Source organism: Alosa pseudoharengus, unplaced genomic scaffold (genome assembly GCF_046254945.1).
Source record: "Alosa pseudoharengus isolate Yale_2024_CS ecotype anadromous, Long Island Sound unplaced genomic scaffold, YU_APseudo_1.1 YU_APseudo_1.1_scf_7, whole genome shotgun sequence".
NCBI classification, from domain to species: Eukaryota; Metazoa; Chordata; class Actinopteri; order Clupeiformes; family Clupeidae; genus Alosa; species Alosa pseudoharengus.
In genome coordinates, this window is record NW_027468859.1 from 40,961,075 (window position 1) to 40,987,753 (window position 26,679).

General features: G+C 40.0%; 1 protein-coding gene across 3 annotated transcripts; it reads left to right on the forward strand.

Moving 5' to 3' along the window:
- The first annotated feature begins 216 nt into the window (after window positions 1-216).
- angel2 (angel homolog 2 (Drosophila)) lies at window positions 217-22,710 on the forward strand. 3 transcript variants are annotated; one of them, XM_076272418.1, is made up of 7 exons: window positions 217-440; window positions 5,743-5,812; window positions 7,680-8,101; window positions 9,457-9,565; window positions 12,529-12,565; window positions 18,323-18,486; window positions 22,325-22,710. In XM_076272418.1, exons 1-7 carry the CDS (start codon window positions 306-308, stop codon window positions 22,492-22,494), a joined length of 1,107 nt encoding a protein of 368 aa, XP_076128533.1. In that variant the 5' UTR covers window positions 217-305; the 3' UTR covers window positions 22,495-22,710. The 3 variants fall into 3 exon arrangements, with proteins under 3 accessions (XP_076128533.1, XP_076128534.1, XP_076128535.1); XM_076272419.1 differs by having other exon boundaries at window positions 18,326-18,486; XM_076272420.1 differs by lacking the exon at window positions 9,457-9,565 and having other exon boundaries at window positions 7,680-7,862; window positions 18,326-18,486.
- The last annotated feature ends 3,969 nt before the right edge of the window (window positions 22,711-26,679 follow it).

The window sequence follows — 26,679 nt, forward strand, 5'->3', positions numbered from 1 at the left end:
GTGTGTTGTGAGAGAAAAACTTTCTAGAAACACTGCTCCTTCCTACCATTTGCTATCTTCTTAAATTTGGGCATGTTCATTGTAATGCTTTGCAAAGTCTCTACTTTGTTTGTTGTATTTTGTTTGTTGTATGAAATGTTTACATGGTGTTTCCTGTTGGATAGCTTGATGTTGGTCAAATACTCACTTTATGTCTCATATTTTTCAATGCAGAGATAGAGAGACGATGGGAGGATTTATTGCACACCAATGGAAGATATCAATCCCTTGACGGGTTGGGACAGAGGTTCTTCGACTTTTCTGTGATGTCATACAACATCCTTTCACAAAAACTTTTACATGACAATGTCCACCTGTACAAGCATTGTTCCTTACCCATCCTAAAGTGGAATTATCGTTTGAGAAACATCATGAAAGAGATACAAAGGCACAATGCTGATGTAAGTCAGTCATTTCTCATGGTTTTGTTTCTTATTTAAATCAGTGTAAATTTAAATATCTAAAATGAGTAGTTGGGCTGATATAGATAGATACTGTAGATAGATCTGATTAATCTGTATAAAACGTATTCACCCCCTTTTACTGCTTTTATAAATGGAATCTTGATCAATTTCATTTGGGCTTTTTTTTACAATAATTTACATATCCCCTCTTCAATGTCCCTTCAAGGCAGCATGGCGTATATGCATCTATGGACACAATTAAAGCTTGGAGTCTACGTGGATAGGTCTCAATTAGGCTTGCATATATATTCTGGATACTGCAATTTTACTCCATTTTTCTTTGCAAAACTGTTCAAGCTCTGCCAGGTTGGAAGGGGAGGTAGGCTCTGGTAGGCTTCTGCTCATTGTCCTGCTGGAGAGTAAATGTTCTCCCAAGTTGTAGTTCTCAATTGCAGACTGAATCAGATTGTCGTCCAGAATTTCCATATATTATGCTGAATTCATTTTACTTTTACCTTTACAAGCCTTCCAGGGTCTGCTGTCGAGAAGTATCCCCACAGCATGATGCTACCACCACCATGCCTCAAATTAAGAATGGTGCGCTTTTGGTGATGAGCAGTGTTTGATGTTCAGTTCGGTATCTAGTCTAATGGCCAAAAAGCTTCATTTTGGTCTCATCAGACCAACAAACCTTCATCTATTTGATCTTGGAGCCTCCCTCATGTCTTTGGGCAAACTTTAGTTGAGATTTAACCCATTCGCGCTGGATGCTGCATGACGCAACATTCTATCTCCCGCCTGATGCTGCATAGCGCAACATTGAATCTCCCTCTGGATGCTGCGTAGCGCAGCATGCTTTTTATTTCATGTTTCTAGGTGCTACAGAGGCTTAGATATTAAATTTTGGTAGACGTTGACAATTTTATTTTTAGTATGTTTTCAGAAAACCCTCAGGAAATAAGGTTATTTAGTCTAGAATGCCATAGGATTCTATAGGCGGGGGGGGGGGGCTGATTGCCTAATTGCCTAATTTCTCCTATCTCAGCTGCTGAAGCTTTTAACTCATTTAGCATTACTACTGCAGTGCCCATTCAAACATGCCATTCCTGTAGAAAACCCGTAGCCCAATTACATGCCCGCGGGTATGCCTGCTTTGATGGATGATTGGGAAAACATCATTCCAGCTAAGCATTAAATAATGAATACTGAATATTATATTATAATATTTATAATATATGAACCTATAATTATTAATATGCAGTAGGCCTAAGCAGAATTTAGGAATGGCTGCATGTGACATTTCTACAGATCAGAAAGACATATTAAGCCTAACAGCTGTTTTGAGTTAAGGCTATATTATTTTTAAGCTTATTAAATAACTTCCTGATACTGAAGACAAACCATTTTGTAGAAAGATGCATCATCATATGAGATTTGCAACGATTAGACTCAAAAACAGTCTTTGGTAGCATAAGTGACGTCGCTCTGTCTGACACTCGTTGTCTAGCTGTGTGTGTCTTCTGAAATGTTGTTAAATATGAGACCATTAGCCTATCGCTCGTTTCGATTTGGGACCTTGGAGTCAGAATTGTCGTTTGTTTATTCAGTCTCAAGTCCAAAGTAGCCTGGGCTATTCGAAGAGTCAGTTTATTGCATACTTTTTATGTAATTTTGAATAGCAACATACCCATGTTTGTTGGCGTGTTGTTGCAAAATCATTGAATCATTGTATACAAGCAAACTGCATACAGGGAGTCTTTATTGTTGAGGTCAGACATGATACTCATCCAAACATCTTGCGTATTCTATGGTCTCAACCCATGATTCAGTGCTGCCAAAACTCCGCTTACCCTCTCTGCCTCTGGTGCTGCGCTGTGATGTGTGAGAGGGGGAGTGGCTACGGTAGAGCGGAGAAAGCCAACGTGTGCTTCTTTTACCGATATATTTAACAATATCTTTTGCTTTTCTTATCCAAACAACGTTTAACTTGCCACTGCACTTACTCGTGCCAATAGCAAGACACCTGCCAAGTTTGAAATCGAACGAACAAACGGTTCGAGAGATATGCGGCACACACACTAGTGTTGCACGGTGCACCGATACTACAAAAGTATCGCAATACCCTGAAATTAAAAATGTCACGATACCTAATTTTATTACTATCGATACTTTTAAGAATTACCGTGTTGTTTTGAATTAACATGCGTGTGCGCAAGGCATGCTTGCCTCCTCCCCTATAGCCTGTGCGTAATTTCTCCTCACACACACGTATGCTGTCATGCCATAAACAGTGAGACATTGCTGCTAGTTTAGGTGCTGTTGTAACACATAATAATAGGCTAATATCAAGTTGATTTGCTCACTTGCATCTCTCAAGTTTGTGTTGCTAACCTACCTATTTAGGTAATTTAGGCCTACTATTGGGTTTAAAGTAATTTAGAAATAGGCTACGCAACCATGGCAAACTTTTACATCTGGAGAGAGCTCCTTGCTAACTATCCCGCTAGCTCAGGTCATGTCTGTCATTCGTGGAGTGGTCACTAAAACCATTAATGAACATTGCAAGACACTTAGCTCTTCTATGATCCCAGAAAGATTTTCTTCGACTTGTTAGTATTTTGAACATTTATTTTATTTAATGACATAGAAAACAATGAATTGCATCCACATATCCTTACGCGCTATGCGCAACTATTATTCACTAGCCTAAAACCGTGAGGCTGAAGGCTACTCTCACGTAGCCTATATCTTAAAGTGACAGGCACTCAATTACACCAATGTGCGCTCAATTAGCCTTACACACCACATTAAAGATATGCCTAAGTGTAATACTTTAAAAATCAATATGAAGTATTCAAATTACAATTTTTTTAGCCACTAATAATTATGCAGATTATAAAATACTATACATTATTAACAAAATAACTTTATATGAATTCCAAAATATATCAAATAGAAACATATGACACAAGTCATCATTTTCCGTATGTGTGTGTGTGGAGAGTCGAGCAGGATGGCCACTGGTGTGGTGATCACACTATATTCAATATTACTGATGACGTGGGTGGGGGCCCCCAAATCAAATCATTTTTTAAAAAAGTATCGAAGAAGTAAATTCTTGACCTGGTATCGGTATCGAAACTGTAATTTTGGTATCGTGACAACACTAACACACACACACACTGACACACAGACGTTCCTGCAATTTATAGATAGATCATAGGTGCTTTGGTAGCCTCACCCAACAGTCTGCTCTAGGCAGTAGGCAGATTTAGTAATTTGCCATATTCCTTACATTCCTTAATGATGGATTTCACTGAACTCCAGGGGATGTTCAGTAACTTGAATTTGTCTCAGGTCCCAGTTGATTAAACAAAGCAACCCCCCCCCCCCCCATAAATATAAATAAAAATAGTAAAACAATTAAAAATAGGTAATCAAATTTAAAAAAATAAAATAAAAAAACTAGCTCAGGCCCAGATAATGCGGTGGTATTTCTGCATTACCTCTAAATACAATTTCTTTTTTTGCAGGGTAAGGTTTACACTAGCATGAGTATCAAACTGTGGTAACAATGGTTATCAGAGGTTTACCTGAGCCAATGCAATGATTTTCATTACAAAAACAGGTCTGGTTTTAATGCAGTGCCATCTGAGGTCCAAAAGACCATGGCCATCTAATGCTGTTTTTCATCTCTGTCCCTTGTTTGGAAAGATTTCTCTGGATACTCTGAATATTTTAATGATATAATGTACTGTAGATGATGAACTCCACTAATATTTTGCAATTTTATGTTAAGAAGCATTATAATTATATTGTTTGTCCAAACAGGTTTACACAGAGTGATAAATACCTCTACATCTTTACCTCTAAGAGACTGCCTTTCTGGGATGCTCTTTTTCATATCCAATCAGTTTGCCAGTTACCCTAATTAGTTGAAAAAAATCCTTTTGTTTACTTTATAATTATTTTATAAATGTTATTACTTTTCTAGCATTTTCTTGGCCCCCTCCCAACTTTTTTTGAAACGTGTTGCTGGTATCAAAATTAGCATATTTTCCATGGAATAATCATATATATAATTTATCATATATCATATACTTTTTGTAGCTAAATATGAGTTTACGAGATTTGCAGATTATCGCATTCTGTGGTGTTACAAGTGAGGCCGCCGTGGTTAGAAAATAATGATAGGGATATCAAGACGGGTACCTCGGGGCACAAGACTTCCGCACATTCTCCAAGCAAAGAATCCGACTCGACTTTCAAGTAATGAAAAGTAAAAATTATGTGCAATAAACTGACGCTTTGAATAGCCCAGGCTACTTTGGACTGTCTTTAGTCTTTGAATAAACAAACGATAACTCTGACTGCAAGATCCCAAATTGAAACGTACAATAATGGTCCCGAATTTAAGGACGTTTCAGAATGCCACACATGCAAGCATGATCAGCTACAGACGAGTGGCAAACATAGTGTGATGTCACTTATACAGTAGGTTACCAGGAACTGTTTTAGAGTCACATGCAAATTTCATGTGATGCATCATTTCACAAAATGGTTTGTCTTCTTTATCATCAAGTTATAGCCTAGAAATCTAGACGCGCCCCTAGCGGAAGCAAATTACATTTGCTGCCAGGGCTAGTCTAGCATTTCTCCGTTGGCTTGTGAGCTCCAGAAATCGAAACTTAATCAGGACATTGAAATCGTGTATAGAGTCCTTTGGTGGGCTTAACATAATGATTGATGGCAGAGTTGCAACGGTTTGACTTGAATTCCCTGCTACTTGAAAACAAATATCCTTTTGCGTCCTATTGCGTGCAGAGGGAATTTGAAAGACAACTGATTATCCCGCCCCTCGGACTGAGCACTGCGAACGGTGAGTGCCCAGACCCTACATTTTAATGTAGGTCTGGCTCGCCAGGCTAATCAAGTTATTCAATAGGCTGAACATATAGCCTTGAAAAAACAGCTGTTAGGCTTATGTCATTTTGGTCTATAAAAATGTCACATGCAGCCATGCTTAAATTCTACTCACTGCACATTTATTATATTATAATATAATATTTAGTATTCATTATTTAATGCTTATAGCTGGAATGGTGTTTTCCCCATCATCCTATTTTTTAAAGCAGGTCAATCTGTGGGCTACAGGTTTTCTACAGGATTCTACAGGAGAATCTGGGATCTGTTTTGCAAGTGATTGTTTTAAGTAGGTCAAGAACACCAAGTAACGTTTTGTACCATGTTTGTCTTTAGGTGGCAGTTACTTATTCCATGTCTATTTATATCTCCATAGATTTTGTGTCTTCAAGAAGTACAAGAGGATCACTATGAAACCCAGGTTAAACCCAGCCTTGAGTCTTTAGGTGCTCTCTCTCTCTCTCTCTGTATATGTATGTATATATATATGTATGTGTGTGTGTATTGGTTTTATTTAGTGTGTTACTGCTAATTTAACTTTGGACACAGCTGTGATGGCTCAAATGGCAGCTGATTACAACAAGAAATGCACTTCAAAAGAATTAGCAGTGCATGAAATGCAAAATATATGATGTAAAATATCATACAGTGTTACATAGTTACAATGATGTTGCAAAGGTAGACATGGTGGTTGCTATGCTAAATATAGCTGTTGCTATGAGGGTTGCCAGGGTAATCATGTTGGTTGTTATGGTGGTTACTAGGTTGACATTAAAGTGGGGTCATTCCACGTCAATTTAACCAGTGGTGGTTGCTAGGTTGTTTGCTAGTGTCATTAAGATGTTTGCCAGGTTGTTGCTAGGGTACAAACATATGGTGGCTTTTATGCAAAATAAAGTGGTTGCTCTGCTGGTTCCTAGGATAATCATGTTGGTTGCTAAAGTGGTTTCTAGGTTGTTGCTAAGGTAATTAAGATGCTTACTATGGTGTTGCTAGGGAACATAATATGTAGGTAGTAGCTATGCCAAATAAAGCGGTTGCTTAGGTGGTTGCTAGGGTAATCATGTTAGTTGCTATGGTGGTTGCTAGGTGGACCTTATAGTGTTACTTGCTAGGTTGTTGCTAGGGTAATTATGATGGTTGCTAGGGTGTTGCTAGATATTAGAAAGCTAGATACCGCATTGTCCGTCGAATTCTATTAGGTTGCATACGTGCCGCCATATTGCTGGGTGCAAACACCTTACTGTAGACAGGGCAAACCCAGAACGATCTGATTAAGGTCACTACCAAACTTTTCTCAATTGATTCTATAGTACTTTTTCGCATAGAATCACGCATAGTTATATATATATCACGCATAGTTAATGAGATGATTTGCATATTCAAATACATTAGCGAATATAAATGCATAATAAAGAAATGTATTGATAATATGCTGTAAGTAGATAGGTTAATGGCTTTAGGCTTTAGGCAAATTGTATCAAATATAACAAATGATCATACAAAAGTATGTTTTTAGATGGGATATTGCAGATACATTATGCAAATTAGGACATTTTTTACCTTTTTTGTTCATGTGCAACTTCACTTTTACAAGAACATCAAGACAAAGCAATTATGGATGTTTTTACTTAATAACACTTGTGATTTTATTTTTTTCAGTGTATATCTTCAGAACTTGTTGCCAAGTTCTAAGTAGTAAATTTGTAAATTAGTAGTAAATACTAACTAGTAGTAAATACTAATTAGTAATTAGTAGTAAATTACACATTCCGGATCAGATTTTTGTTGTGGTTTGGCAGTCATTCCTTTTTCAGGCACTCAAAGCAGAATAAGGTTAACTAGCATGCTAGCTGTCACAGCCATAAGGCATAACATTTGCTAACCCACCGGATAACCCGCTGATTATTGAATTACTTGGCTTGCGGACATAAACTGAGGAATCGGCAACTTATCACGATCATGATATGACATTTCACAATCACGACATTTACTGTCATCGCTTGTAAGCTCACTCTGTGCACATCACTAGCTGGCTAACTCTGGAAGGGGGGCCCGGCACATCAACTTGCTTAGTCTTTATTAGAAGCAATGCGACCCTCTCAGACTGCGGCAGAAGTGCCATTCACTTTATTAAGAGTCATTATTAATCATTCAAAATGATTTTGGAAATGTTATTTTAAGATAAAACAAACTCTTTAGAGGGCCTTTAAATTGTCTCAAGGGTTAATTGTTTCATACATATTGAAGTAATTTGAGATTCCTGTCGAAGATGGTAACCATAATATACCTGTTATGTTGTTTACTTTGTAGGATACCACTGTGAGTATAAGAAGCGGACAGGCAATAAGGTAGATGGCTGTGCTGTGGTCTTCAAACAAGCGTCCTTCTCCCTTGTGTCTTGTCATCCTGTGGAGTACTTCAAACCAGATATTCCCTTGCTGGACCGGGATAATGTGGGCTTGGTGCTACTCCTGAAGCCCAAGCTAGAGAAAGGTATCACTAATCATCTTTGTGTCGCTAATACACACCTTCTGTACAATACGCGGCGTGGGGACATCAAATTGACTCAACTTGGACTGCTTCTGGCGGAAATCAGCCATGTATCAAAGCAGTCAGATGGTAGCACTTGTCCTGTTGTTCTTTGTGGGGACTTTAATGCCGTGCCCTGGTCTCCACTTTATCGCTTTATCAGAGAGAGGAAGCTTGAATATCATGGGATTCCTGTGGGCAAGGTGAGTACTTACAATATGCAGTAGGGCTGGGCGATATATCGGTATTATGGTATATATACGACCGATATATTTTTGAAAACGATATGTAGTTGAGACAATAATAATACCGGTATTATGTCAAATAATGGGCCATTTTATCAAAGCCACTTGCTCTTCTGTGTTCAGACCATTCAGATAGCCGCAGCTCTGCTCAACTGCGCCCCTTGCGTGTGCACGTTCTCCCTCGCAGCACTACAAACTTTCAAACATGACGGACACTGAGTCAGATTTTGTTTACCTTGATCAGAGGTTGGTGCTGATGCCTATTCCGTCGGCTCATCAACGGAGACCGAGAATTCTCGTTGTGAAATCAAAATTCTACTGGAACTCCAAGCCGTTTTGTACACGCAGATTTAAGTTACAACACTGTTTACAGCTCTTCGACTCACGGTAAAATGTCATTTTTGGTACATAGCCTAGCTAATTTAAATACACTGATGAATGCTTGCGTTTAGCGATATACAGTAGCAGATCTAAAGTCCTCAGGGAGACAACTTACACGCTGATTTTATTAAGAGGATATGCACACGACTCGCGAGCAGTTAGGGCATCATTTTTTATGATTCCTGAAAACCCATTCAATCGTGCATAGGGATTTTTCTTACGAACCGGAACATGCAAAAATTAACGCATACAAAACGACGGTAGCGTCTATCACACTCTTGATGAGTGACTCAGTTACGTTGTTTAAGTAGCCTAATTGTTTAAAACTATTTTTGTTGTTGATGGCAACATGTCTAGGCCATCATAGTCTACATTTGCTTGTCATCTAGGCCCTATCAAACCCTTACAGGTAAAAAAAACTGCATTGTGTGACAAAACTGCAGGTTTTTTCAATATTGTTGTGCCCAAAATAGCCTATTGCATTGTGCAGTACAATGTAGGCCTGCGTTGTCAGTCAGGGTCAACTTTTGGTCTTTTGTTATTTGCACAGCTTTATCAGAGCAACTGTAGCCTACGCCTATTGTAGGCATGTTATTGTTTACACTTTTTTGCACAGCTCTGTTAGAGCAGTCTGAAATGAATATAATTAAAACTGGCTGTGTTGTCATAATTGTTGTGTTGAGTGAATATATGAAGCACTTCGCTCTTTCTGTTTGAAATATCAATATCATATCGATATCGTATATCGCCAATCAGCCCCAAAATATCGGGATATCAGTTTTGGTCCATATCGCCCAGCCCTAATATGCAGCTGCTGAGAACATAACAGAGAACACATCAGAAAAGGATTTTAAGGAACCAGTGAGTACTGGTAATTTACATAATGAAACCTGATTCATAAGCTAAAAATGCACAATTCATATTTCATGCAGGTGTCTGGACAGGATGAGAAGCGTAAAGGGCAACGCATTCTTAGTGTGCCCCTCTGGCCCCAATGTCTGGGAATTAGTCAGCAGTGCCAATATGAGGACCCTTCCCCAAGTAAGCCTTTATCTATAGCAGTGGTTCTTAACTGATGATCAATGTGCACTAGTGTTCAAGCCCATGGATACAGTAAGCTACATGGTAAGACATGCATAGTATCTGTAGGTCTACTTGTTTGGAACATGATAATGTTTGGCATTACATTTGTGAAGTCTTCAACTCCTGACGTCACCTTTCAAAGTACTCGACAGGTTTGTCTTTGACCGCTTAGTTTCTGTGTGGCATTTTAGTTTTGATGGTTTCATGCTCTCATGTGCCAGCAATTCACTGCACACCACACACTGGGGTTTCGGTCCCATTTTGTCCTCAATTTAAATTAATCCATATCCTACTTCAAATATTCAGGGTCGTAGCCTACTTGCGTATACCACTAAACTGATGTCTAACATGACCTGTCACATTAACATTGTCCATGGCAACGACTGATATACAAATAAAGTCTATCAAAATAAAGGTCAGATATTAGATCTGATAAAGTAGCACTTTTTTTAACCCACAAGCTCCGCGACCCACCCAGGTTTGCAAACAACAACATTGTTACACCTGTTTCCAGAAAGCATCGTACCTGTGTCGCAATTCGCTACCTCCGGCGTTCGAACACCATAGTTCCAACAACGTTGTTGATGATACAGCGATACATATCATTGGTGGAAACAACGTGTAATACCCCACCCCCTAGACATTTTCTGCCACGGCCTATGTCGACATTTTTCTAATTTAAACCGAGTGATTAATGCTGTCATTGCCATCCGCAAAAACCTAAACCTATTGCTTGCAAGCATATAAAACAGTTAACTTAAGCCGACCAATATGAGTAATTTTTTGTGTTAAATATCTATCTATGTTGGAAAAAATATAAAGCCTGGACAAATTTCTGGGTAGCCAATCGCAAATTCAACTGTTTCGTGGCTTAACAGCAGTGCATCGGTTCACTGCGCACTCGGTCGGAGTTTGCATCCTATCTCTTTTCACCTCTGAGTAAGAGTAGGCCTACCAAACACAACAATACGTTTTGGCCATACATATTTATGTATATAGTTACTCTACATTGAGGGACCAATAGGTACAAGACATCAATCAAAAACAATTGAATCTACGTGTCACACTAGTTCACCTGCAGGTAACGAGAAGCAAGAGGACAATCTCAAGAGAGACAGTCTCTTAATGAAAATTAAGCTACAGGATAGATCAATCATTGAGTCACGAGATAAACATCCATTTCGTAATCTTTGGTTAGGTGGTTGTGATTTTTGGTTAACTACCAAGGAACGACACAAGTGTGACTGCGACGCAAGTTAGCAAACAACGCTTTCTAGAAACGAGCCCCTGAATGGTTCCACGACCCACTTTTGGGTCCCGACCCACCAGTTAAGAAACACTGATCTATCTTTTCTCCTCAGTCTATTGTTTTTCAATTTGATTTCTCCTGTGCTTAATTGTCAACTATTTGTCACTATCCTTTCGAAGTCAACATCAAGATTGTGGCCCCCGGGAGGCGCTGTGGCGCAACAGGCTACAGTGCCAATGCCATGTACGGGCCCAAGTGCCCACAGGAACCCAGGTTCAAATCCAACCTGCGGTCATGTCCTCATCCCACCCCATCTCTCTCTCTCCCACTCACTTCCTGCCTATCTTCACTGTTCTGGTGAAACAAAGGCAAAAAGACCAAAAAATATACTTTTTTAAAAAAAGCAAAAAAAAGATTGTGGCCCCGAGTTTGGCAACGATAGATCACCGGCGAATATGGTAGAGCATGCGTAATATTGCACGAGACAATTGCCAGAGGGAAGTTGTGATCAAACACAGTAAATGGGTTGAGCCAGGTTGGATTCAATGGGCCTTTCTGTTTTTGAGCAGTTGTTTCCATCCCCTTAGTTACTATGTTGCTACGGTTCCACAAGCTTTTGCTTATAGGGAGAACCGGAGAACCAGAGAACCAGCGTTTAATAATAAATTATGGTTAATTACTTATTTTGACATTACTGAAATATCAAGGTGTACCTCTAGCAGAGCATTGACTTAAGGTTTACAATTAGAATCTTTGAACTAAAATCGAGTGAATTTGTCTCAACACAGTCTAATGCTCCAACTAATGTTAACCCACATGCTGATCCTCCTAACCATTCTATAGACCGTTTCAATCACATAAACAGTAGGCGCTTTCCCACTGACGGGATTTTTGCAGTTCCTAGAACATAGTGTTCCTATAACCCTTTTTTTCTTGTGTTCCGACCGGACCAATTTGGGGATCATTAAGTTCCTATGGCCACAGTTCCTGTAATTCTTTCAGCTCCTACTTCAGGGCAGGGTCTTTTCCCTTTTCCCTTTTCCGCATAGGAACCCTTGTGACCTAGGTCTATGTTGATTGGTCCAACTTATAAGTCACACCCACTGTCAACCCAAGTTGAATGGCCAATTTGCAATTGAATGGGCAACCAGTTCCTATGGCCACTTGGCCAGTGTGAATGCAAATGGAAAAACCGGTTTTGGGGGAGAGTAGTTAGTAGAAATGTTTAGAAGTGGACTGTTCCTATAACTAAGTTCCTATAACTAACTACTTGGTCGGAAAGAGACTAATAACATAGCTTCTACTGTATGTTTAGTTTAGTACAGGAAGTTAATGGTAACTTGGTGGTAAACAAAATGTCTAGCTCGTATTTTCAACAGATTAAATATGAACAGAAGTTATCAGTTAACCAAGCGTAATAAGACTAATAAGAACACTTCTCCCACTGATTTTAAGCTTTTGCCGGAGGTTACATATCCCGATCTGTATCCTAACATTATAACTGTTTACTATCAGATTGGAAGGCTTACCATGAAGGCTTTCCATTTGTATCGTACCCGAGTTGTATGCGCGAACGTGACATAATTGCTTGAAAGTTGAAAGTTTGAAGTCGTTAATATAATGTAACTGAATTGCACTTTTAAAACCTAAATTGATTATTTTTTTATAATAGGTTCTATACGGAGTGGTGAGGGTTCCAGAATTAACAGGTAAGTGCTTTGTGTGTCAACTCATTCACAGTCTAATAATATATAGTATTTGAAATATCCCTCCCTCTCATATACATTATATTATACTGTCCACTTCCCTCTCATATATATACTGTATCATATATACTGTATATGTATGTGTGTGTGTCGATATATATATATTTATTACACGGCTCTTCAGAGTGCTGCAGAATGCTCCATTCACTTGAATGGGCCTTCCCAACGTTCGGTGGTCTGCTAATTCTCAATAACAGACCGTTGCTAAGTATAACAGACCGCTGTCAAGGAAAATGGGCTTTGTGCTTCAATTTACGTCTTTCATATTACTGCGCAAGGACTGGAACTTCATTCAAAAGTGATAGTAGCAGATGGTTGATCAGCTGTGTTCTAAAGAATGTTTGATTCAAGTTCAGCGTGTGCTGTTGTTTCTCACCAAAAGCCATGATGAAACGGTAACAAATAGGCTATAGCCCAGGCTATGAAGGCTAAAGAGTCACATCGTGGGGAGTTTATTGTTTAGTATTGGCAAGTAGCCGTGTAATAAGCGGGATAATGTATAGAACGCCGGTCATTATTGGGAAAATAAGTCCCTTCCGGTTCGCCCTGTCGGGACTTATTTTCCCAATAATGTCCGCCGTTCTATACATTATCCCTATATATATAATATATATATATATGTGTGTGTGTGTGTCTGTCGCAACCTAATGCTAATTTGACCTCAAAAACTACCAGACACTCCTGACCTCCTTCTCAGCCAGCATCACTGCTGCTAAGATGGCTTTCTACAATGACAAAATCAACAGCGCTACAGACACTCGAAAACTTTTCTCAACCTTCAAATCGCTACTCTACGGAGCCCTCCGGGTGACATGGGAAAAAAAAAGTAATGGGGAAAAAAAACATGAAGAAGGGAAAAAAACGATGTACTTTTGCGGGATCTCGCAAAACTTTTTTTCTACTTTTGGAACTTGCTGGGCTTCCTACTTGACCCCAATAGGCCCACAAACCACTACCGCCAGATGGCAATCATATCATGATACTATGATTGCTCTATCACTGTTGCGTTTTGTGGGTTTTCTGGACACATTACATAGGCCTATGACACGGAGGGAGAGGGAGACACCTGCGTGCAGACACGCACACACAGCAGGCTACAATAAATTGCCTAACAGACAGCAGCCTAATTTCGAGGTATCACTAATACCTATTAAATAAATGTAAAGGACACAGAACTGTAAGCTCAAATTCAAAAACGTTTGAAGTCTACCCAAACATATGCAAAGGGAATATAAATAAATTGTGTTGCATATAGCCAGCTTAATTAATGTAAATTTAAAGATTATGATTAGCAGTTTCTATGCATTTTTCCATTGATAGTTACAGGAAGCCACATTGTTGTTTAAACTATTGTTGCTTCTAGCCCACACCTCCAGTTTCACTTGCTGCAGGGACGCACACATTGCATGAGCGATCATAAGCGTTCTATCTCCGATGTAGAACTCAAATGTGTCTCGACGCCGCCGTTTGTAATATCAGATCAAATAAGACGTTCTAAATGGAACGAGATGTAATTAAGCTGTTCCTTTCCAAGCGTCTTGGAGACGTACTGTAGGTGTGCTGACTGGGCTATGTCTATATAGTTGATGACACCAAATTAATAAGTATGCTGCAAATGAGCAGACGTGTGAAGCACCGGGCATAACTTAATTTCGCGGCTACGTGGAGCAGTAGTAGGTTAATTGTTGAGGAGGCCCATAGTTTGAGAAAAGCTGCAGATCATAGGCAGAGAAAGCATAATGCTTTCCGTTCCATTTAGAACGTCTTATTTGATCTGATCTTACAAACGGCGGCGTCAAGACACATTTGAGTTCTACATCGGAGATAGAACGCTTATGATCACTCATGCAATGTGTGCGTCCCTGCAGCAAGTGAAACTGGAGGTAACGTGGGCTAGAAGCAACAATAGTTTAAACAACAACGTGGCTTCCTGTAACTATCAATGGAAAAATGCATAGAAACTGCTAATCATAATCTTTAAATTGACATTAATTAAGCTGGCTATATGCAACACAATTTATATATATTCCCTTTGCATATGTTTGGGTAGACTTCAAACGTTTTTGAATTTGAGCTTACAGTTCTGTGTCCTTTAGATTTATTTAATAGGTATTAGTGATACCTCGAAATTAGGCTGCTGTGTGTGCGTGTCTGCACGCAGGTGTCTCCCTCTCCCTCCCGTGTCATAGGCCTATGTAATGTGTCCAGAAAACACGCAACACGCAACAGTGATAGAGCAATCATAGTATCATGATACGATTGCCATCTGGCGGTAGTGGTTTGTGGGCCTATTGGGGTCAAGTAGGAAGCCCAGCAAGTTCCAAAAGTAGATCCTGCAAAAGTACATCGTTTTTTTTCCTTCTTCATGTTTTTTTTCCCATTACTTTTTTTTTTTTTTTTTTTTTTTAACCAATGTTTTTTTTCCCCCATGTCACCCGGAGGGCTCCGTACTACTCAACCCTCAGCTACCTCCTCCTCCATCCAGCCTTACTGCGGATACCCTTGCCTCATTCTTTACAAACAAAGTGGCGGCAATCAGCAGTCACTTCTCTACATGCCCACTCAACGCATCTGACTCAGATACCGCACTCCTACAACCTCTAGGGGCTGCTGGAACATCTTTTTCAGCATTCACGCCTCTCTCCGAGAGTGAAGTATCTAGACTCCTGACATGCAGCCGTCCTACCACATGCTCGCTGGATCCTATACCTACGACTCTACTTCAGTCCATCAGCCCGACCATCGCACCAGCTATCACACATGTGATCAATGCCTCACTAACCTCCGGCACATTTCCAACAGCGTTCAAAATGGCCCGGGTAACACCGTTACTTAAGAAAGCTTCTCTCAACCCTACTCAAGTCGAGAACTACCGCCCTGTCTCACTCCTGCCTTTCCTATCCAAAGGCATTGAACGAGCAGTCTCCAAACAGGTCTCTTCCTTTCACAGAACAACCTTCTGGATCCAAATCAGTCTGGGTTCAAAAGCGGCCACTCTACCCAAACGGCTCTGCTGTCTGTAACAGAAACCTTAAAAGAAGCCAGGGCGACCGCTCAGTCATCAGTACTCATTCTGCTTGACTTATCGGCTGCCTTTGACACGGTAAATCACCGCATCCTTCTCTCTATACTCGCTAACATTGGAATCTCCGGTTCTGCTCTCTCCTGGTTTGAATCCTACCTCACAGGACGTTTATCGTATCATGGCTTGGTCAGCTATCTGCACCTCACCATCTCACCACAGGGGTCCCCCAGGGTTCAGTGCTGGGCCCTCTTCTCTTTGCTATCTACACCACCTCCTTGGGACAGATTATCCATTCACATGGCTTCTCATACCACTGCTATGCAGACGACACACAGCTCTATCTGTCCTTTCCACCTGATGACCCCTTGGTTTCAGCATGGATCTCGGATTGCCTCTCAGACATAGCTACATGGATGAAGGCACACCACCTCCAGCTGAACCTCTCAAAGACTGAACTGCTGGTCCTCCCAGCTAAACCTACCATACACCACGACATCAACATCAAATTTGACTTCCTGTCTGTCTCACCTACCAGGACTGCAAGAAATCTAGGAGTTGTTCTCGACAACCAACTAAACTTCTCAGATCATGTTGCCTCAGTCGCCCGGTCATGCCGTTTCGCACTCTACAACATACGGAAAATCAGGACTTATTTGACTCAAGATGCTACCCAACTTCTGGTTCAGGCAATAGTCACCTCACGACTCGACTACTGCAACGCCCTCCTGACAGGTCTCCCAGCCTGCGCAGTGAAACCACTTCAGATGATCCAGAACGCGGCGGCGCACCTGATCTACAACCAACCCAAAAGGGTACATGTTACCCCGCTGCTCATCCAGCTACACTGGCTACCTATGGCGGCCCGCATCAAATTCAAGGCTCTAACGCTTGCCTACAAAGTAGTCTCCGGTTCTGCTCCCACCTACTTGAATGCCCTCATACAGACATACGCTACCTCCAGACCGCTGCACTCCTCAGACGAACGACGTCTAGCTCTACCACCGGTACGCTCAGGCCAATCCAAACTTTTCTCATCTGTTGTTCCTCGTTGGTGGAACACACTACCAGTTCCTACAAGGGCAGGGACATCCCTCTCCATTTTCAAAAAACTCCTGAAGACCCAGCTCTTTAGAGAACATCTCCTCTCATAGCAACACTTACAACAAGTCGTGCTGATCCTAGCACTCACCAGCCGTCTTGAACTGACAAGTAACTATTAAAAACAGCACTCACTGATGCACTTATTCTTACTGTACTCTAATGTTTTTTAAATTGTCCTAAAATTGTTGAGATTTGCTCTAAAACTTAAACTGTTTACCATGTTGTAAGTCGCTTTGGCTAAAAATGCGTCAGCCAAATGTAATGTAATGTAATGTAATGTAATGTAATGTAATTTAGAATACAGGCCGATTGCTTTTGAAACCATTGAAATATATATTTTTTATTTTTTGGTGGTATATGAAAGAAGAGGCATTCAAAATGAATTTCCTTAAGTTTCATAATCAAGACCAAAGATTCTAGAGTGCTACGCTCCGCTCTAGAATCTTTGGTCAAGACAACAATTTAAAGTTACAAAAAAAAAATTCAAGTGGGCAGATCCTACCTCTACCTGCCTGTAACCTGTAACTTCAAATGCGATTTTCTCAGTTTTTCAATTGGAAAAAGATGGCGGGAGGCTATAATTAAAAATGCTGTATCTTGACAACAAAAGCTCATTGTGTCCTCTGTCCATAAATACCAAAATATCAATTTTGAATTTTGTGTTACTGTGACTCATTTTGCCAGATCGGGTCACATTTGGTTTCTTGAATATAATGTAATATTACTGCTGCCAAAGTACAGTCAAATCTTAAAATTATGTTGTCGCTGCCACGTCGGGGCCGCATTACCACCTTGAATGTGCATTATTTTCTGCTAACCGTTCCATTATCCCTTATATATTTTTGGGTTAATAAAAGTTATTTCTCTTTTTGTTGCATATGTCATAAATAAAATATTTCTGTTCTGCAACAGACCAATAACTTAATTGGTACAAAATGTTTATAATATATCTTTAATATATTTATAGAACATCAGCTTCCTTAGCCTTAACCACAGCTGTGGGGAGAAACAGGACTTTGAAAAGATTTGGAAAAGATTTTTGAAAAACTAGTCTCAGACCCTCTCACATCTAAAGACAAGTCATAGAGTTTGTAAGTCACAGACTATGATTTTGGAGGGTCACTATTTTCAAGACTGCAACTAGATTCCTTAAGATTATTTCCCATCGTGCACTAGATATCAACAGGAACTCGAACGATAGCCTACTCATATCAAAGTCATATTTTCATGTTTCGGCAGCATTTTTTCCATGTGTCACTATTTGCATGAGCCATGACTTAAAGACTTGCGATAATATCAAACATGTTTGATATTGTCGTAATGCCAAGACTAAAAAAAGACTGACAGACTGACTTAAACCCACTAAGATTGGCACCTTACATTAAACGATCTAGTTGACGGGAGCGCGCCTCGACTCCAGTAAGACTCCTTTGATTTCATTTCGACTTTGGAAATTTAGTCGCCGATTCTGAAATCGCTCGAAAATTGTATGGTGTAAGGCCGTCATTAGTACTAATCATTACTTGCTGTATTTTGCCTAGAATTATGTTTTTCCCTCTGTGATCCTTTGTAAGCAGGTCTTGTATTGAGCACAGCTTAAATCTCACCTCTGCCTACTCCCATCATTCTTCAAAAAGAGGAAGACCAGAGATCACAACCAGAGGTCACTCAAGGAGAGCCATGACTGTGGACTACATATTTTATTCGCCAACATCAAGAGACACATCCTTAAATTCAGGTAAATAGCATTTTCTCTATCTCTTTGACATAAAGTAGTAAACAAAATAAGTTCAACATGATGCAATTCAATTGTATGTATATAGTGGCATTAAAGCAGCACTAAAGGCAATTTGCTCTTGGCATCCCCCTACAATTGAGAAGCGCAACAATATATGAACTTGTTAATATAATATGTGTGTCTTTGTAACAAACTATAAACATAACTCAGATACGATATAGAGGGAATGCAAGGACAGCAGTCTGTAGATAGAGAGCTTTGAATTCCTATTAGTAGCCTATCTACTTTGTACTCTGTAGTCTATAGCATGACAGCTCGTTTCCATTTTGATTTTTGCTGGAGATTCAAATGGAATGCTGCCATTCAATTTGTGTTTTTGCCACTCAGTGATAATTACCAATAATGACTTATGCTTTGACGTGTGCATAGTGAACATTATATCTTCAGAACTTGTTGCCATGGAAGTAAATTACACATTCACGATCAGACATTTGTTGTGGTTTGGCAGACATTTTTTTGCAAGCAGTCAAATTGACCGATCCCAAGTGATCCCGATCGGTCAACATTTCTGTGAAAATTCACACCCTAGAGGCACTTTTGGAGACTTAAGAACCTGATCTTTTTAGAATCATTCATAGAACTTAAGTATCTCATGGAAATACCCATTATCATTAAACATTGTAAGGCTATGTTTAGCATCAATAGCAGGCATCTGACGTTTGATTTTGCTATGGTGGTTATTGTATTTAGCAGACGTTTTGGCAACACTCCAATAACTTGACTATTAGGCTAGTTTACTACAGAAATTCAAATACAACAGGCAATGACGTTTGTTACACATTCTTTATTATTCGTCCATAACATATTGCATTATATCACTGGCAGTCAGAGGCTCTCTGGTGGAGAATCATTCTTCGCTGTGTCACCTCCTCATATTCCCTGGCTTTCGGCCATGGTGTTTGTTGCTGTCCAGGACCTCCTGGCACTGCTGTAAAACCCTAATCATACAGGTCCTTCTCCACATTGGCAGCAACACGTCGAAGAGCCTCTTTTCTTCGTCATCACTCTACTTGTTGGACATAAAGGCAGCGTCAGCTCCTTGTAGCTAACGATTAGGGCTGAACGATTTTGGAAAATAATCTAATTGTGAATTGTGATTTTTCTTCTGTATTATTCAACATAGACAAGCAATATATCATTCTATAGTATGACCAACACAATATTAGATAAATTAAACATAAACTGTTCTTTTCTTGGAGCCCAGGCCTATGTTATGATGGCATTAGGTGATGCATGAATTGATATGAATGAAATATTTGTTTTTATACAACTATTTCAGTCACATTAGTAGGCCTATTTGTTGAACTTTCAGCCTTGTAAACATGCAATAATTCTTATACGTTACAATTTTGTTTCTGTTTATACAGTAGATATGATCTCTTTTGTTAGTTAACAGTTACATGCAGTGGCACTGAAATGGGTTCTCCTTATCCCGCTCTCTGTCTCTCATACACGCTCTCCTCTGTTCTTGCATGTGAATTGGAACAAAGTAGTTGTTGCAGCACAAAATGCGGCCGATTGACTGTTCAGTTCGGTGTTCACTAAAGATTAGCATCATCTACATCGCGGTGCAATACGTATGCATGCAAATTAACTAGTTTAATTCACAACCGGGAACGTGGCGTGAACGACGGCTGCGTGGTGTTTTCTATGTCTTTGCTATGTCATTTTTTTTCTTCACTGTTTTGAATGGAAATGCTTCCAACACGCTTGTGTGGCGTGAAAAATAGGCGCGAGTCCTATTCCTAGCATGCACACGTTTCCGGCGCGGCTCGAGCTGCGCCTGAGACATGCGTGTCACGCAGGCGGTGTGAAAGCTCTAACCTGTTAACATGGGAGTCAAAATAAAAATGGACACGCCACACAGCTGACATGCTCACGCCACGCACCCGGTGTGAAACGGGCCTAACGGTATGTGTCCATTATTGCGGCGTGTAGACGCTTGCAAACACCTAGCCCTCTCCCCCGTCACCGCTTGTGGGTGTGTAGTAGGCTAAAGTGTATGTTGTAACATTTTATTTTATCTAATTACACAATGCCAGCTAACGTAGGCTGCTAAAGTGGAGGTAGCCTACTTAAATCGTAATACTGTTAACCAATGCAAGGAATTTTAACATCTTTTATTGAAACACTCACAAATATCACTGACATGTTCCTCCAAAGCACCTTCTGTCTTGGTTCAAGTCGCCAACAAGGTCTTTTTGATAGGGTGCAGTGGCGAACTTGTTCTAGACTTGGCTTCACCACTATATATACAGTAGCTTCATATATTTTCATTAAAACAACATGATTATCAGGCGGAACAAATATTTCTGTCAGGCTATTGTTCCGTATGATGACTAGAGCAAAGGAGAGAACTTGTTTACATAAACAGTAAAAGAAAGGCTGGTTTACCGAAGATGTAACGCCTCGCGTTAACCGCTCTCATTTGCATAAAGTTCAGCAGAGCCCAACTTCTCGACGCACCATTTCTGCTCGAATGGCGCCACCCTCCTGAGGTGCATTGCAGACCTCGCCTTCGCCTTGCCGCTCTCCATAGGAAATCAATGGGCAATATGGGGCGCGGAGGGCTTTGCCGCGATAATGAAGACAAGCTGTAAGAGCCTTAGCTGGTAAGGTAATGTTAGTACAGCTGGGTTTTTGGTGGTTAACATTGCGGATAACATTAGCCATTATTCATTACCTGTGACAAGAAATATTTGCGGAGCCAACCCCCTTGGATATCACAAATGCCCCCTCTGTCACTGTACTCTAGCAAACAAAGTTACCAGCACAGGTGAATGGCTGCTGTGCAGCCTAAACAGTCGTGAAGTTTTAATAGTAAGCTGGAGAAGTTAACGAAGTTACCAGCGAGAGTTGCAGTAGGGGGAATTAGGAAATAGAACCAGGACATGGCAGGTTCCAGCAAAAGTTAATGAAGAGGTTTATTTTCAACTAATTAGCTCCACTGAGACCTTTCTTGCCACTGTTAGCTGGTCCTCTTGTTTTAGTCAGGGAAAGATAGGCTTATTTTTCACCAATCTACAAACAATTCTTACCAATAACTTTGTGTTCCTATAGGTGTCTAACACCTCCCAATTTATCCACGGCTAAATCAAACACATGGAGAAGGGAAACACATGGAGAGCCCATTAAGTTTGGGGTGCCCAGAGGGTCTGGGCGAAAATATTGAAAACATTTTGTTTTACCAATATTAGCTTTTGAGATGTCTAACTAGGGGTTTTTAGGGGTGCTGAATCTATCAATTGTTCAATAAAACCACATGTTATGGATTTTTTATGGACTTGGAGTCATTTTTACTCAAAACTAATGGCTGGGATAGATTCAGCACCCCAATATATTGTGATATATTGTTATCGCAAGGGGCTGCAATGCATATCGCAATATGGATTTTAGACCATATCGCCCATCCCTACTCAACAGCCTTTACATGTTTAAAGCATGTTTTTCATTGGCAAACCCTGGATAAACAATGGATTTTATATAGCAGGCGCCGACAAAATATAACTGAATTGTAATTTGCACGGCGGTAGCGGCAAAGTGTGATGCTGGTGTGCGGAGTTGTATTGAGAACAATGGAATCTAATGTAATTAATGTCGAAAGTGGAGTGCGCCGCACTCATTGCGGCGCTGGCGCTGGTCTGCCAGTATTGCATATTAATGAGTGTGCCTGACCGATCACAGTGGGACAAAAATGCCTGGACCAATTGTTTTGTCCCAGTCCAGCCCTGCACATATATACCATTGTTGGATATTCAGGTGTTACATTTCCTTCCAGAATCTGATGGTCTGCAGTTGCTGGCTCGGCTTGCTTTATTCGACGAAATTGATCTTCATACCATCAGTGGGTTGCCCAATGCAAACAACTCGTCAGACCATCTGCCTTTACTGGCTTGTTTCAGAATGCCCAATCTTCAGGCAAGCTGTGAGTATGAGAACAGATTCTGATTCCTGGCTGCCACTTCTGTGCCCCTGAGCAAGGCATTTAAACCCAAGTTGTTCTGGGGAGACTGGCCCCTTCAATTGGTATCTGTAAGTTGCTTTGGATAAAAGTGTCAGCTAAATGAATAAGCAAAATAAGTACTTACTTAACTAGACTTATATTTGTGGTGTCGCTATAGCAGTAATGAATAATAATAATGATAATAATAATAAAATAATGAATCTGTGTAAATCAATGTTGTTATTTTCATCTAATAAAATAGTTTGATGACATTGTAACAGAGTGGGCCTGAGTCAGTGAGTTGGTCAAAACTGAATGATGGATACATGCCTCAAACTGTTTCCAAATATTTTTTTTATCATTTCACTTAGGCTACCGGCAGGTTGTTACATATAGACAATAAAACTTTACTATAGACAATAAGACGCATGACATCTCATTCCAGAGGTATCTCCCCGTCTGAACTATTCAGCAACCATATAAAACCCTGGTCTAAACCATGTATAGAAACAAATTAATTAACCAATATGCACAATAATATGCACAATATTTCATTTGTCACACATTGGCAAAACACATTATTTGGAGACATTCATGTCTTCCTCTCTACAACAGGCATGTGCAGGGGGCAGTGGCGGATACAGAAAGTGACAGATAGGTGGGCCTGGGATAAATCTAGGTGGGCCTAAGAAGCTCATCACCAGTTCACCAAATGTGATTGTTTAGGTTAGGCTACATGATGGCATCTAGGAGCACCACTAAAGGAACATCACTGAACACATGAAGACGATATTCATAGCATTCTGTTTATGAAATGAATTTGTTTGCCAATCTGTTTATTGTATACAGTTGTTGGATTGGTGAAAAATGCCACGAAACTGAATCAGACACATGAATGGCGAACTATAGCCATGGACATAACAGGCAAAAATAACATTTGCTACATACACATAGGCTACATTAGGCTGTATAAACTTATTAATGCATGCATGGACAGGAATAACAAATTACAGTGCAACCGGAAAGTTTTCACACCCTTTCAAGTTTTCCACATTTTGTTATTTTTCAGACTGATCTTCAAATGGATTCAATTCTTTTTTTCCTCACCAATCTACACATAATACTCCAACACCTCACAAGTGTGTTTCGGAAATTTATAAAAAATAAAAGAATGAAATATTCCATTTACATAAGTATTCAGACCCTTTGTTATGACGCTTGCAATTGAGCTCTGGTGCATCCTACTTCTATCAATGGTCCTTAAGATCCTTCTACAACTTGATTGGAGTCCACCTGTGCCTAAATGAATTCACTGGACATTAGTAGGAGAGGCACACATCTCTTTATATAAGGTCTCACAGTTGTATGTCAGAGTGAAAACCAAGCCACAAGGGTCGAGTGAAGACACAGATCTGGGGAAGGATACAAGAACATTTCTGCAGCATTGGAAGTGCCCAAGAGCACAGTAACCTCCATCATTCTCAAATGGAAAAGTTTGGAACAACCAACAGTCTTCCTAGATCTGGCTGCTCAGCCAAACTGAGTAATCAACGGTAACCAAGGACCCAATGGTCACTGAGATTCTGAGTTCCTTTGATAGGATGAGAGAAGCGTAATGAAGGACAAACATCAGTGCATCACTCCACCAATCAGGCTTTTATGGTAGAGTGGACAGATATAAGCCATTTTTTGCCAGGAGTTTCCCAAAAAACACCTGAACAACTCTCAGACCATGAGAAGTAAAATCATCTGGTCTGATGAAACGAAGACTGAAGTATAGGCCACAATTCTCTGAGCTTTTAATATCTTATCAACCACAAAGGAAACTTAAATCTTCCAATTCTAATCTTTTAATTATACCCAAAGTGCTCCACAAGCAAAGTGGAGAAGCTGCTTTTATCCATTATGCCCCAAAACTATGGAACACCCTGCCTCTGTACATCAAGCAGGCGAGTTCAGTAAATATTTTTTTTAAAAGACTAGAAAACATACCTGTATAAGAGAGCCTTTAGTTAACTCATCTTATCTTGTAGACTACTTTTTCAGATTATTCTACATCTGCTGCCATTGGAGGGCGCAGCCAGCCAGAAGCAGATGGGCTCCCCCTATTAAGTCAGATTCTGCTCAAGGTTTCTTCCTGGAATATGGGAGTTTTTCCTTGCCACAGTTGCCATATGGCGTGCTTGTGGCTGCCAGTCTTAAATGTCTGTGTATAAAGTCAAATAATTACGACATATGCTAAGAACATGCTAAACCTGGCTGCTTGGAGTCCGCATCAACGGGGCCTAAGCATTTGTTAGCAAAGCCTTTATATATCTTTAGTAGTATACAGTGTTGGGCAAGTTACTGAAAATTAGTAATTAGTTACAGTTACTAGTTACTTCTTTCAAAAGTAATTCAATTACGTTACCAATTACTGTATATCAAAAGTAATTAGTTACTAGAGAAAGTAACTTTTGAGTTACTTTTAAGTCTGCTTTTAAAATGTCAATATGAACAGTACTGAACAGTCACACACACAATAAACCTAATTTTTGGACCTATTTATTGTAGTTTCAACGGCCCTTCAAATCAATAGCCTTGTGCATTAGTTCTCAAACTTTTTCCGAGCACAAAACATTCTACAATGCATGGCCTCCCTGACCTTGTTTTGCGCCACCCTCACCATCTGGTTTGATAGATATGTACAGTACACTGCCTACTGCTTGCCTTCTACTAGTATGCATTAGGGGTGTAACGGTTCATGTATTCGTATTGAACCGAAACGGTACGGGCGTCACGGTTCGGTGCATGAATTTACACGGAGAATACACGGTATAAAAATACATAAAACTCGTGTGCGGATTAATTAATGTCATGCGCAATTACTGTTAAGTAGCGAGAGTTACGGGAGTTCTTTAGCGACACCTAACGCTAATCTGTAGCCTCGCCTTAGCTCTGATTGGCGCCTATGTTTTTTTTTGTCAGGTCGTCGGTCGAGTCCGTCAGTCATTAGCAGCACTAAGGTTAGACCCACAAGAGTTAGAGGATCCGCTGGTCTCTTTAAGATCGCAAGTTTGAGAACTTCAGTTACAGTAACGTTAGTACAGGCGAAAGAGTGGTGGATAATATGAAACTGTGTGTCGGCGTTGTTCAGCAGGGTATGTGAGTGGAAAAAATGCTACACATATTCGAAGTCATCACCCAGATGATGTAGGCTACCAATCACTGAAACGAGGGGAAAAAACTTCGCCTGCCCTTCAGTAGCCTTTGGATACACATACAAATAGGGCCAAAACCTATGGCTTAAATTAAATGATTTCGTAATGACAGAAAGCTATGTAAATCGCGTGGTAATTACCTTTATGTTGGGGTAACTTGTAACTTCTCACATGAGGAGCTGGTAGTGTTAAGTGCATAGACAGTAAAATAAAGTGACAACGCTAACCAGGCTAATAAACAAACCATGCTAAGGTGAGTAAGGGCAAAGTCACGTGACTTCTAGTTGTAGTCTCTTTATGAAATTTATGAAAGCAATTTCATTTAAAAAAAAAAGGCAAAATAGTGTGATATTTTCACAGTTAGTAGGCTAGATTATTACTTTACACACAATAAAAAAAAATATTGAGGCAAATTGTAGACCCTTCCATATACAACTAAACACAGATGTTGAAGGTCTTGCTTAAGTGGATTTTTAAAAATCATTTTTCTATGTAATTTGCACTTTCAGAAATAAGAGATGCTGTAGGCCTATTTTCAGTTTTATAGCTGATTGTCTTATTTTGTTTACAAGTTACAGATGGAGTCTGGGTACTTATTGTACTGTTTAGCCTACATCTTACACACTTCAGGCTGTTGCAGATAGCTCAGGGAAGAGACTGTATGACACTAGGTGGTACAGCCTGAGACATGTACAAAATAAAATGCTTTCTGCATTTTTGTTTTGCTTTTCCCTCCATTGTACCGAACTCGTACCGAACCGTGATGTCCGAACCGAGGTATGAACCGAACCGTGACTTCTGTGTACCGTTACACCCCTAGTATGCATGGTGGTGCACTGCACTGAATTCTGCAATATAGTAATAAGTTATTATTATCATTATGGGATGTAATGTGAAACAATGTTAAATGGCCTATTTTCAAAGCAGTTATTGTCTGCTCACACACACATTACCTTAGGTTATCCTGCTTTGAACACAGTTGTATTTTAT

Coding starts and splice junctions, on each gene's coding strand:
- angel2 (XM_076272418.1), top strand. CDS start 306: ATGTCATACAACATCCTTTCACAAAAACTTTTACATGACAATGTCCAC. Junction 9,566..12,528: donor ATATGAGGACCCTTCCCCAA/GTAAGCCTTTAT, acceptor TTTTTATAATAG/GTTCTATACGGAGTGGTGAG. Junction 12,566..18,322: donor GAGGGTTCCAGAATTAACAG/GTAAGTGCTTTG, acceptor ATCCTTTGTAAG/CAGGTCTTGTATTGAGCACA.